Genomic DNA, 13700 nt, shown 5'->3' with positions numbered 1-13700 from the left:
AATATAGTATATTATCATATCATATAGTATCATATCATATCGTAAATGTAGTAAATGTGTATTATACATATTTGATAATTACCATTCGATTAATTAACACAGTCATTATTTTATAAAAAAATATTTATCTAAAGTTAACAATTTATATCTAAATGTTCTTATATAAAGTTGTTAGTTTAACAATGTTTTTTTCAATTTACTTGAATTTTTTTAAAACTTTGTTAAATTGACAAATGTTGTATAAAAACACTTTTTATACGCCCCATATAAGCCTATACGAGGGACCTTCCGTATAGACCTTTACGCAGCGTATAGCCTAGCTGCCAGACAGTAGGCCTATACGAGGCACATGTTCTCCCCATATAGACCTATACGAGATGTATACATCAGTCGTCAGACAAAAACTAATACTTGCAGCTCTGACTTTTAGGTTAGTGTCTATACGTCGTGCCGTATATATGCCAATACGAGGCCTATATGCGGAGACAGGGTTTTGAATTAGCTTATGAAAGGTGTGCGGATAGTTTTACCCTTAATAGTTTATAAGTTATAGAGCTCAGTATTGGGAACTACAGGGTCATATCCTTCGAAACAGTGGGGTCGTTGGGCTCAACCCGGACTATCAGCAGGTGCTCGAACGCTTAAATGTCTCTCTCCCGGACTTTAATATTGGCGGTTTCTCTAATAAGGACACCGCCCCCTCGAAGCCACAAAAAAACTTTGGCGAATGCTCTGTTTAGCAAAATCGCTCAGAGCATGGGAGAAGTTTTTGTTTGTCACCCCGCCAGAAGGCGGTATTTGAGTGCTTGAAGAGCCCCCATGCTCAGGATTTTTTGACCGTTATCCCGATTGAGGGGTTGGGGCAATGCATGTCTACAGTAGAATACAGAGTCATTCTCAAATACCGGTTGATGATCCCTATGTACCCGGAAGATGAAACCTGTCCAATATGTCGTAAAGCTTGTATGGATAAATATGGGGAGCACACAGTCAATAGTAAAGAGCTCACTGGGTTCAAATATCGGCATGACTGGGTGCAGGATGTTTTGTGGGACATTCTGAGAAGAGCTGAGATTTCTGCTAAGAAAGAGGCTCCTGTAAATTTCCTCATGGACCTTATGGAAGAGAGATCTACTCTGCGACCAGCAGATCCGGTCGTCTTTGGCTGGGCTGGGGGGAAACATGCTTGTGTGGACCTCAAGGTTTTCCCTTTGGTTGGTTTAAGGGAAAACGAGTTTGTAGCTGGGCAAACATCTAGAAAAGCATAATAAAAAAAGTTGATAAACACGCTAAAGCTTGCGTAGAGAACCACCATGCCTTTGTCCCTTTTGCTTTTGATACCTTTGACTCCCTAGCAACAGAAGCTATCCACTTCTTGACCAGGGTTCAACGGGTCATCCACAACAATTGTTCATCCCAGGAGACGACAGGGGTTTGTCTTTGAAAGATTAGGGTTTGCAATTTTTAAAAGTGGATGACGGCGCAGCTTGTTGCCCGTCTGTATTGATGTAACTTGACAAAGTTTAATAAAAAATGAAGTTAAATTAAAAAAAAAATCCTTTGAACAAAAAAATATAAAATTAATCAAAAAATATAAAAACAATTTTCCCATAACCCAATCCGTTTGCTGTGTCGGGTATGAACTTGCTTGGGGGATCTCTGATTTGGATCGTCACTGAAACTACATTTTCAACTTCCTGCAAGCTTCAATGGCCGAATTACCATAGCGCACGTTAGCAAACCCTCACATAGTCACATCGCCATGTCTCGTTTTCTATCAATCTCCATATTACTGTTATTCGTACTCCACGTTTCCTCTGAATCCGCCGGAGAAGAAGAATTCACGGAGGAGCTGTTGTTCCGGCCGCTTCCTGATCGGAAAGTTCTTTCGCATTTTCACTTCGAGAGTAGAGCTCCGCCTACAAATTCGTATGGACATCACCACCGGCTTTTTCCCAAAGCTATTTATCAGCTGGTATGATTACAGCAGTATTGATAGTTACTTTGTTTAATAGTTTTGGTGTTTTGTGGAATCTGTAGATGTTTAATTCTTGTGGTGGTTGACTTAGGGTTTTAATGACTTATTGATTAGTGAAGTTGTATATTGTTGATTTTGTTGTTCTGTTTTAGTTGATTATGTGTTTGGTTTAACTTAGGGTTTTTAATCAGAATGTCAGTGAACTTGTATTGTTTCTTAAGTTATGAAATTAGATTCCTAACATACTAAGAGCATCTGTAATAGCGATTTTAGACATGTTTTTGAGTGCTTATTGGTTTTAGACCTAAGGATTGCTTTGAAAGAACTTACGCTGCAGGCCTGCAGTCATATCGAGTTATGATTGTCTTAGAAATGAAGTATACGATATGCTGATGTGATTTATTTCAGTTGAATTGATCTGCATTTTCTTCGTTCTAATATCTGTTTTATTTACATAGAAATGAGGTAGCAACTCCAATGTTTAGGTAGTTTGTTTCAGTTGATAATTTAATCTGGATTCGCTTTATTTTAATCCACAATTTCCATAATGGTGAATGTGTTTTCATACATCCAATTAATTTACTGAAGTCTTATGCGAGAGCAAACAATTGTTCCTTTTTCTGATAAATTAGTTAATCAGGAAGATTTGTAGTATCCTAGATATAGAAACTGAGTAATTTAGAAGAGGTCAGATTTGTTCCATACATATACATTTATTTATATGTTTAATAGCCCTGTTAACTTGTCGAACTCAAAATGATGGAAGTATGGAACCCAATCTTGGAATTTTGTCTCGATTAAAAATATTTATAAAAGATGTTATGCTGCTTACACAGGTTCACAAATACCGAATAAAACAAATGGAATTATCTTTCACTCAAGGTCGTTGGAACTACGACAGCTGGGGTGGTTTTGACCCTATTGCAAGCAGCAACGCCAAACCTCCTGGAGTCGAATTATGGGCTGTTTTCGGTGTTCCTCCAGATCAGGTTGACGCTTCTTGGAAAAACCTAACACACACACTTTCAGGCCTTTTTTGTGCTTCAATCAACTTTCTAGAATCTTCCACCGCCTATTCTGCTCCTGATTGGAGCTTTCGCTCACTTTCAGGAAATTTACGATACGGTTCATTACCTCGAGAGGCTGTCTGCACCGAGAATCTGACTCCGTGGTTAAAATTACTTCCATGCCGAGACAAATCTGGGCTTTCCTCATTAATGAACAGACCGTCAATTTACAGTGGATTTTATCATTCTCAACGGTTACATTTAACTTCCGATGAGTTTGATCCAGTGGCTTTGCATGGAATCATGCTTGAACAAACCCTCACAATTGTTCTTCAACCAGATTCTTTGGAAACTCACCCTTCATTCTCTGGCAGTAGAAAATTACAACCGAGCTGGAGTATGAGTTCATTATTCGGAAAAACGGTTGATGGAAAATGCGCTCTTGCTAAGTCTAGTAACGTTTACGTTCAACTTGAGGGGAGCTTGGTTTATAACATGAAAAACACATGGAACAGTATTGACAGTTACGAGGGTGATTCAAACTTTGGATTTACTGTTTCTCCAGACAGAATGATGAAAGAAATTAACAGTATCGATAAAGAAGGCTATTCTATCTTATATGGTTTCTCAATTAATAATGACCATAGCTCTAAACCGTTTGATTTGGGATTCTGGTGGAAGCTTCCGGTAACTTGGTCATGTGTGAAGGCGCCATTACGTGTAAGTCGGTTTCTAATGGGAAGTGGGAATGAGAAGGGTGCTATTGCTCTCTCTTTGCAGTCAACAGAATGGAGTCAGAGCCTCTTAAAAGCCGACAACAATGGAGAAAAATGTAACTTGCGGGTAGATGTTTTTCAACTTGTGCCTTGGTATATAAAAGTATATTATCATACCACAAAGATATATGTCGATGGGGCATCACAATCTCTTGGAGATATCATTGAAAAGATGAGTGTCTCACCGTCTGAAGATAAGGTGTCCCCTGGAGTAATGGAAATGATCTTAAGATTACCTTGTGACATGAAATCAGCTTCATTAACTTTAGAATTTGACAAGGTACACATTTTATCTTTTATTAATGTTATTATTATTAACTTTTTTTTAGATGTAAGATGAATACGTATTTGGCTACTTACTGATGTGTTACTGCTATGACAGGGTTTCTTGCACATAGATGAGTATCCTCCGGATGCTAACCAAGGGTTTGACATCCCGTCTGCTATAATCAGCTACCCGGATTTCCAGACACGCTTACAGTATAAACTGGATACCACTTCGATTAAGTCACCTATGGTGTCAAAGATGCAGGTATTTCAGATTTGTACTTAGAAATTGACAAATGTAAAAAGATTCTCTCTCTTCTAATCTTTTAGAGGTTGCAAGATGGGCAGTTTGGACTGGTTGGGTAACGGGTTTTGGTTTTTTTTAGTACTGATTGAAACAAGCCGGGTTATGTTGACCTAAAACACCTTTTGTCCATTTTATATATATAGGGAGGGGCTCATGCTGTGAGAACCGCGAGAACCAATGTGAACACAATCTAAAATAGCTAAAAAAACCTAAAAAAACCTAACCCCCCCCCCCCAAAGCTAAAATGCTAAAAAGTAAACCCCCCAAAAACCTAAAAAAATCTAAAAAAAATCTAATTTTTTTTTTTAATATTTTTATGCTCAAATCGCTACTTTTAGTGGCCAAAATTTAAAAAAAAAAAAATTATTATTTTTTTATTTTTTATTTTTTGGCTTCGAAAAGTAGCGATTTTTATATAAAAAATATTAAAAAAAAATTTGTGTGATTTTTAGCTATTTTTAGGCATTTTTGGTTGTGTTCACATTGGTTCTTGCGGTTCTCGCAATAAGAGGTGGTTCTCGCATGATCTTCTCCCTATATATATATATATATATATATATATATATATATATATATATATATATATATATATATATTTTCTGTAAATAGTTAATATATTATTTACAAGAGTAAAATGCCATTTTTGGCCCTGAGGTTTGGCCAGTTTTGTGACTTCCGTCTTAAGGTTTGTTTTTCGGCTTTTGGATCCAAAAAGTTTGAAATCTTGCCATTTTCATCCGACTCATTAACTCCATCCATTTTTTTTGTTAAGTCAGGGGTATTACTGTCTTTTTTAGACTTTATTTTTATTAAATTAAAAACACTATAAGAAATAAAGATCCACCTCTGTAAACTTTATTTCTTATAGTATTTTTAGTTTAATAAAAAAAACTGTCTAAAAAGACGGTAATGCCCCTGACTTAACGGAGAAAAATGGATGGAGTTAACGAGTTGGATGAAAACGGCTAGATTTTAAAACTTTTGGATCCAGATGCAAAAAAACAAACCTTTGGACGTAAGTCGCAAAACTGACCAAACTCAGGGACGAAAATGGAATTTTACTCTTATTACAATAATGAAAATCTTTGAATAAAATAATTTAGGAGGTTAAATGTATTAGAAATAGACAATGGGTGATTTCTGTTTGATCTATTTAGTTTATTCGTCTTTTAGCTACTTTTTTTGTTTGATCCGTTTGAGATAAAACACAAGGCAAAATCGACTCTCTAATATTTTGCTACATTTTTGTATCGTGTTGCATTATTTGTTGCAGGAAAGAAGAACAATACTGTCTTACACAGAAGTGCTTCTTGTTCCTTTGACAACCCCTGATTTTAGCATGCCTTACAATGTAATCACGATCACATGCACTGTCTTTGCGTTATATTTTGGGTCGTTATTAAATGCATTGAGAAGGCGTGTTGGCGAGGAAGAAAGACTTAGGAAAAGCAAAGGTAATACGTTCTTGCTAGTAATATTTTCTTATAAATCTGAAACACAAACTTGCTTCTAAGATTATAAGACATAACTGTCAATCATTGCTTGCTTGCTATAAGGGTAAAAGATTGTTTCTGTAATCATAATTAGCTGTCTAAAGCTTTTCACTCACTCTAGTTGTACATTTATCTTAAACTTGCAGATAAAAGTACTGGTAAGCTCCGATTGCTGTTATCCAAGTTGTCAGCTAAGTTGAGAGGAAAACCTTGGGAACCACCGTCATCAACGCCACCATCTTCATCCTCTAAATTCATAAGCACAAAGGTAGTTATAAAAATCATATTAATAGCCGCCATTGCTTTCGGGTGGCAGTATTATGATGGGTGACCTCTATTATGTTGAACAGAACTGAGATTTTGTTTCATTTGGCCTTACAGAAATTAGGAACGTTAGAACCATATTTTTTTTCCTCATGTATTCGAATTTTGTATGATTAAGTTACTACACGCCCGGTCAATTTACCACCGTTTAGAAGACCTTTTGATTTTCTTTCTTGTAAGCGCAAACCCAAGCCGCGAGTGTGTAGTCAATTTGGTTACGGAGATGGGAATTTGAGGAGTACCTTGGGTTCTTTCTCAAACACTGCCAAGGACGAACCTGATTTTTCTTGTGCGCGACTGAATCAGTTTGGTTTGAAGGCTTGAGGCGGTTTGGCATGATCCAACCTTTTAAACCAAAGCTTTTAATGCTTGAGTCTAAATAAAGGAAATGATTTGTTACTAAAGTTGATTTGTACACATCTAAAGTTACATATATATATATATTGTGTTTTGATGTGTACAAATCAATGTTAGTGCTAACTCTTTCTCCATCTTCTAGTTGCAGTGGTCATATTTATGAATCAGATTCACTTTTCGCTTGCTTTATCAACATTCGATTTCATGATCTAAGAAGTTAACCAGACTTGCATTAAACAAATAGTGGGTAAACAATACAAGGGTGGAATTCATCGAGAATACCACAAATGTGATAGTCGAGTTAAAAGGTTAATTTCTGTAAGGTTAAAAATAAGTGTGAAATTTTGGTACTATTTGTCTAATTTACTCTAATACAATTGCTTTTAAACAAAATAATAACTTGTATAGTTTAGTTTGCTCTAATAATTAATTTAGACATAATAGTAGTAATAGTAATAGTAATAATATATTTGTCTTGTAATGGACTAGTTTTCTTTTTGGATAAGGCTAACCCATATTTTATACATAAATCTGCGAAAATATCAAGATGTTTTAGATGCAAATTAACATTGTCTGATAAAATTAAGATATCGTCTATGTAAAAATAAAATCATAATCTTTGAATATTATATCCATTTTCCTTTGGAATATTTGTGGTGCATTTTTTAATCCAAAAGACATTACAAGCCATTTATATTGCCCTTGAGGAGTAGAAAACGCGGTGTATCCAATATTACCAGGATGCGTTTTTATTTGCCAAAATCCACTTTTACAATCAAACTTAGAAAATATCTTCTTATTTTTTGTCCAATTTATTAGACTTTCTTTATTAGGTAAAAAATATCCATCAGTTAGCCACATATTAAATCTATTTTATATGACATAAATTTTAAGAAAGACTTTAAAATTAAAAAGTAACATTTTTCTTTTTTCTAGATTATAAAAACAAGCATAAAATAAAACTTTGTTTGAATTTGTTTATTAAAAGTTTCCTTATAAAACCTAAGAGTTTCAATTATTTAAAAATATTTCAATATTAAAAAGAACAAGGGTCCAACATGCTTCCGTACCTTTTAGCCGTTTTGACCAAAATCTTACCGGGTTACACCACAGGTCTTTTTACTAGGTTCTTTCACACCAAACCTAAGAGGCCTTAGGTAACTCCCCTTTGGATCCTTCAGCAATATCTAGCACAACCTTGTTTCGTTTCCTACCTCCGGTGTAGGGTAAAAAGAGACGGTTTAAGATTGGAGATTTTTTCTTTTTAATAAAGAAATATCTAAAAACAGAAAAAACACTCAAAAAGACTTTATAAGGAAAAGGAAAAGCTTTTTATTTCATGGTGGATGATTTACAATGGAAGATGTTTAGAAAAGATACAAAAGCTTAAGTAAAATACAACACACTTTTTTAGTACATAAAATGCTTAATTTTGAAATATTTTTAAATAATTGACACTCTTAGGTTTTATAAGGAAACTTTTAATAAACAAATTCAAATAAAGTTTTATTTTATGTTTGTTTTTATAATCTAGAATAAAGAAAAATGTTACTTTTTAATTTTAAAGTCTTTCTTAAAGTTTATGTCATATTAAATAGATTTAATATGTGGCTAACTTTAATAATAAACATAAACAATTTTGATATAATCTAACTTTCATTTTGTCAGGAGGTCTTGATTGTCTCTTTATGAAAGAAAGTTCACTTTTGGGAATTTGGACTTCTTTAATGACTACTTCCTCCTTAGCCACGTTCATCCTTGTCTCTTAAAGTTGGTGGGCATGGGTAAAGCAAATTTTGACTCCATGTGAGTCTTAAAGCACTATGAATAAGGGTCAAACATCTGATAATTAAGGATTTTATAAATCCTTTACTCCAAAAAAGATATTCAAATCATCAGATTTTTACCTTTCGAAGATAAGACATTTAAACAAGCCTTTAAGACTCACATGGAGTCAAAATTTGCTTTTCCCACACCCACCAACTTTAAGAGACAAGGATGAACGTGTAAAATAGAATTGGTTTATCTTGAAAAGGATAATCTAGGGGTGATCTGGTTAGTTAATAGAATTGGTTCAATTTATTAGGCTTTACTAAGATGGGTTAAAGATATTTGCCGCGTTTTCACTTTAAAGCTTTTCACCAATTTTTATAGATAATAACTTACTTGAGTTATCAATTTTGAACCGACAAAATATTTCGGCAACTACCGCTCTGAATGGTATCAGAGCCACGCAGAATTCCTTCGCAAAACTTAGAATCTAAATTTTTCCCACCATATGTTCTAAATCCATTTTTAAAGGCAGCTTGCAATGCTTGGAGTATTACTTTAATTCCTAATTCTCTTCTGTGATGAACATCATTTTCATTAAAGTTATGAAAAATCTTTCTTTCAGTATAGTATAACTGAATAAGTAAGTAAAGGCTAAATTAACCTTTTCTATCTGAATAAAGTGAAAAGCTGAATAATAAAATTCATTATAAAAATCAGGCTCTGCAGAAAAGAGTTTTAGAGCCATGACATCTTTTGGAGTAATTGTGGGATTATTTAGATAACAATCTCTAACTCCATCTGTTAAATTCGTGATCGAGGCTTTAAAGTTGCTTAACATTCCAAATCCTTTCTTACCATATTCATTTTGTTGCGCTGCGTGGCAAAACCAGGGTCTTAATTCTCAGTTCATTAGTTTGTATGAAAAAAAAAATCAAAGTGACAAACATGGTTTATGATTATAATACAATATTAATACTGGATTGAACCCTAAAATCAAAACATCCAGACACAAAGCAAGAGCTTCACGTATGCAAGGCGTCGCTCTATCTACAACCAAATAAGTTTTATATACAATCTATAATAGCATGTCTCGTCTCTTTCATATTAGCCTTTTAATATAGCATGTCTCGTATCTTCATCGCTTTGGTTCTTTTACATACCAACCTCCTACGGGGCCTAGTTTTACACTTTTACCTAGACGTGCATTAGGTGGCGCTTTCCTGATCACCTTGTGCGCCTCACACATTAGGCGCGCCTTTTTACACCACAATTGAAAACTCGACACAATCATACCATAGATTACAATAATAAAAACATGAAATGTGAGAATCAACAAAGATAGATGAGATCCTATCCACATTCTTACAGCACTCAATAACATTGTTCTAGAATTACCCTCTTGCGCCTGTTGAACCATATTAAGAACTTTGACAAGAGGGTGCGTGTTTTCTATGTTTCTTTTCTAGTTGCAGACTATTTAAAACGTAAGAAAAAACCCTCAAATTTGAACCAAATGAAAAATGATTCGAGTGAGTTTGTATACAAGATCATAGCTTCCAAAAAAAATGATATGAAAATTGGGAACCCGAATAATACAAGGTACATGAGATCATATGTAGAGTCAAACATGAAAACGGTAAACAATGGTCATCAAACCAACCTCGCCATCTCACTACTTTAACCCTCTAATTCTAGGAAAATAAGGTTAAAATAACATCATAAGAATCAATCTAACCTCAAAAATGTCGGGTTTTTGTTTGGGCTTGAAGGGTTTGATTGTCTTCTAGAAGGCGATCATATTCAAGAAGCAAATCGGCAGATTGTTTCTGTAAGGAAGCCACATGAGCTTCTGCAGTTTCAATCTTTTTATCTTTTTCTTTGGACTCGAGTTTAATCTTATTTATGGTTTCTGTTAAGCCGGATATCTCTTTCTGCAGTTGTTTAACTTCTTCTTTTGCTTTATCTTCGTTTTCTTTTAGCTGCAGCTTCTCTGCCTCGAGCTTTTCGACTTCTTTTTTGGAACCACCGTTTTTTCTCAAATTAATTAACTTTTGAAGATGGTGGTGCATTCGATCAATTAAGAAGCCAAGATACAGTGAGAATCCTGCAAAGTCAAGGTAGACCAGTTTGACCATGGCAATAAATTACAATTATACATATTACATGAGAAGCTGGTAACCTTAAACTGATTATTTGAGTTAAAAATTGATTTCTTAATGCAAAAATGTCAAAATCTAGGTCAATGTTCTAAAAACCGGTTTTTAAACCATACGGATTTGGCTTAGAAATGGTTTAACTAGGTTGTACCAGGCGGTTCAACCGGGTTGACTAGTTAACCCTGTAATTTCTTAAGATGCAACTTTAACTCAAAAAAATATTCCAGAAGTACATGATTCCATAATAAAAAATAATCCAAAAGTTAATCCATGATTAAAAAATAATCCAAAAGTACTAAATTTTCCAACAAAGTCTTTTAAATAAAGTGCACAATAGGTTTATGTCATTGGAGTGTATCAAAATATCGGATTTTGTAAAATTTAAAAATCAATTTTGAAGATGTTGTAAACCGGTTTAACGGATTAAACCGGTATAACCAGATTTACCAGCGGTTTAGAACTTATGCCGTCTCCTCGTTTTACCAGCCTTAAACGTACCGGGGTCGTGTCCGGTATCTAGTATTACTGGCATTTAAAACATTGATCTAGGTAGATTTTCAAGTTAAAAAAAGAGTTTGTTTCACCTCTGGAGTCAAACTGCAGACTGACCCATTATCCTTTAAAGGTTTACCGTATCGTATTTGTGATTTTTCTTTCAACATGTGAATCACTACCATATTATAAATATCTAGTGGATAAACCTTACTTTTTCTTATATTTTTATTGTTATTTTGTAGATATGTATTTCATCGACGTTAAACTCAGGTTTCCATTTTCATCAATCGGTGCTACGGAAGTCAACATTTGATCTATGCTTAAGGGCACTTGTTTAGTTGTCTATTGTAGTATTACTAATTTGGTACCTATGCATACATTTCGAGGCTTAAACAAACTATCGAAAGAATGTTTCAAGCACCATGGATAACCAGGATGAAGCTTAAAAAGATTCAAATAAATCTCGTAGAAGAAGCAAACAATCAGATGCAAATTACTAAAATATCATCTTCAAGCTCATAGTTGTCACTTGTCAATAGCGGTCGCTATAGCAAATAGCGTATAACCGTATAGGTCGAAGGTCACTACAGGGTATGTAGCCATAAATAGTGGGATTTCAGTTTTTTTTTTTTTTTTTTTTTTTTTTTTTCTAGTGTATCGCTATTTATAAAATAGCGCCCACTATTTATCAGTATTCGCTATGTAGCATATAGGTACCTTATCGCTATTTGTCACTATTCTCCATTAACAACTATGTTCAAGCTTAATCACATCTTTGTTGAAAATGTCCCGAGAACAAACTAGCTTCTTGAAAACTTAAAGAACAAAATCAAGCATACATAAAACCAATGACGTTAACATCTTATTGACATGTATCATTTTCCTTAATTGTCTGTCTACCTACATCTTTTTTAACAAGCTATACACAAATAACCAGACCCCCAATTAGGGGTGAGCATGGGCTGGGTCGATTCGGTTATGAGCCAAAACCAAATCCATAACTAATGCTTGGGTTTTTAATTTTTGATAACCAATTGGGTTAATAGCCCGGTTCTGATCTGAATCAATTCAATCCCATTTACAAACAATATATTATCAATCAAATAAACACGTATGTTAATTTATTATAGAAGAGACATGTCATGTCTATTGTCTCATGTATTATGTATAAAAAAAAGTGTAACTAAACTTTTTTTTTGATATTTCACTAATTGACTATAATATGTTATTTATAAAAAGATAAGAAAACATATAAGTTGTATTTTAATGGTGGTGGGTTCATTTATTTCGGTTATTTATACACACATATAATCATAACAGAACCACAAGACCCGATTATAAAAATAATTAAAACATAACCGAACCATCGATTTCTCATTGGGTTCGGTTATATCAGCTTTAATTTTTCCGATATTAGTGGTTATGGTATGGTTATTTGGTTTTTTCTAATCACCCCTGCCCCTAATCAATACCAATAAGCTGACCAACCATAAGAATATGACAACTACAACAAAGAAACTAACAAGCATTTAGAGATAAGTGTTGCTAATAAGCAATGCAATCAACTAAGGGGGTGTTTGGGTACTTGTTTATCATCGTAATCACCGTAACTACAAAACCTGGGTCAAATAATTAACCAAATGATTATTCTTCTATCCCTATAAATTATAAGCACAACAAACACCCCTAAATTCATGAGCATATAAATGAAGAAATAATCAAAAGACAAAAATACCCATGAGTGAAGCCTCTAGCAAATGAGTCCTCCAAAGAACTTGATCCATTGGTGTCATTGTCCCAATCTTAGCACCCTTATTTTGAATCTTAACAATACTAACCCAATTCGAAAACAAGATGACAGACATTGTCCCAGCAATAGTCAAAACAGTCCCCTTTCTCATTTTCACTTGATCCAACCCATTCATCACCAGCTCTCTAAGTGGCCCAATTTTCACCATTAAAAGAAATGCCACAAAGGCCTCAACAAACACAAGAAAAAACAGTAACTGTATCATCTTTGATTAACAAACAAATAACCCAAATCTGTTTTTCAAATCTTTCAACTTTAACCCAACTGGGTCATGCCACAAAACAGTAGATTGTTGAATACCCACTTCAAATTGGATGATGAACTAGGGTTTTAGCCAAGATAATCAAAACGCACTTGATTGAATTAGGTTTCAAGATTGGAAATTTAGGGCACAGATCCGAAGAAAGTGGAATGTGTGGGGTGTTTTCAGGTGTTGGTGAGATGGGGTTTGGATTGGATTTTACGGAGCTAAAGAAAAGGGATTGAAAAGGGGAAAGAGGTTGGTTATATGTAAAGTGTACGAAAATTGAAGCGTGAATAAAGGGTATGAATATGATCATCAATATAGGGAAGTGTATCAGGAATGTGGTGGTTGTGGGCCACATGTGAGTTTGGTTTTGGACTTGTGTCTTCATTCTTCAAGATCTATCTTCTTTCTTTTCTTTATTCATTTATTTAGGCATATGTTACGGGCAAATTAGAAATAAATAGTTCCAGGGTTGAGATCCTGTACAAACAGTGCTTATTATAAGAACCGTAAGAACAGATCTGAACCATTGATAATTTAAATCAAAGGTTGATATTGATTATAAATAAAATCCTTAGGCCATCCGTAGTCATAAAGCCCCTTGTGGGGCGTTATGCGACACGTGTCGTGCCACGTCACACAGGGGCTTTATGGGGCGTTATATCACTTGAGCCCGTAGTCATAACGCCCCTATCCATCATTACCTAATT

The 13700-nt window shown here is 34.4% G+C and overlaps 2 protein-coding genes across 2 annotated transcripts; one reads left to right on the top strand and one right to left on the bottom strand.

The window, feature by feature from the left end:
- Nucleotides 1-1630: 1630 nt before the first annotated feature.
- On the top strand, nt 1631-6311 carry LOC110936539 (GPI transamidase component PIG-T). Its single transcript, XM_022178949.2, has 5 exons — nt 1631-1975; nt 2815-4041; nt 4144-4293; nt 5609-5789; nt 5975-6311. Exons 1-5 carry the CDS (start codon nt 1763-1765, stop codon nt 6157-6159), a joined length of 1956 nt encoding a protein of 651 aa, XP_022034641.1. The 5' UTR covers nt 1631-1762; the 3' UTR covers nt 6160-6311.
- Nucleotides 6312-9832: 3521 nt separating this feature from the next.
- On the bottom strand, nt 9833-13348 carry LOC110936540. Its single transcript, XM_022178950.2, has 2 exons — nt 12669-13348; nt 9833-10386 (listed from the first exon to the last, which is right to left on the bottom strand). The coding sequence occupies exons 1-2, from the start codon at nt 12946-12948 to the stop codon at nt 10019-10021; spliced, it is 648 nt and encodes a 215-aa protein (XP_022034642.1). The 5' UTR covers nt 12949-13348; the 3' UTR covers nt 9833-10018.
- Between the last annotated feature and the right edge of the window lie 352 nt (nt 13349-13700).

This window comes from Helianthus annuus, chromosome 4 (assembly GCF_002127325.2).
Source record: "Helianthus annuus cultivar XRQ/B chromosome 4, HanXRQr2.0-SUNRISE, whole genome shotgun sequence".
Lineage (NCBI taxonomy): Eukaryota > Viridiplantae > Streptophyta > Magnoliopsida > Asterales > Asteraceae > Helianthus > Helianthus annuus.
The sequence above is the reverse complement of the archived record's forward strand: the minus strand, read 5'-3'. Positions and strand labels throughout refer to the sequence as shown.

Excerpts from the sequence above, each read along its gene's own strand:
- LOC110936539 (XM_022178949.2), top strand. The coding sequence starts at position 1,763 with ATGTCTCGTTTTCTATCAATCTCCATATTACTGTTATTCGTACTCCAC. Across the intron at positions 1,976-2,814 it reads CCAAAGCTATTTATCAGCTG|GTTCACAAATACCGAATAAA; the intron begins GTATGATTACAG and ends CTGCTTACACAG. Across the intron at positions 4,042-4,143 it reads TAACTTTAGAATTTGACAAG|GGTTTCTTGCACATAGATGA; the intron begins GTACACATTTTA and ends CTGCTATGACAG.
- LOC110936540 (XM_022178950.2), bottom strand. The coding sequence starts at position 12,948 with ATGATACAGTTACTGTTTTTTCTTGTGTTTGTTGAGGCCTTTGTGGCA. Across the intron at positions 10,387-12,668 it reads GCTAGAGGCTTCACTCATGG|GATTCTCACTGTATCTTGGC; the intron begins GTATTTTTGTCT and ends TTGACTTTGCAG.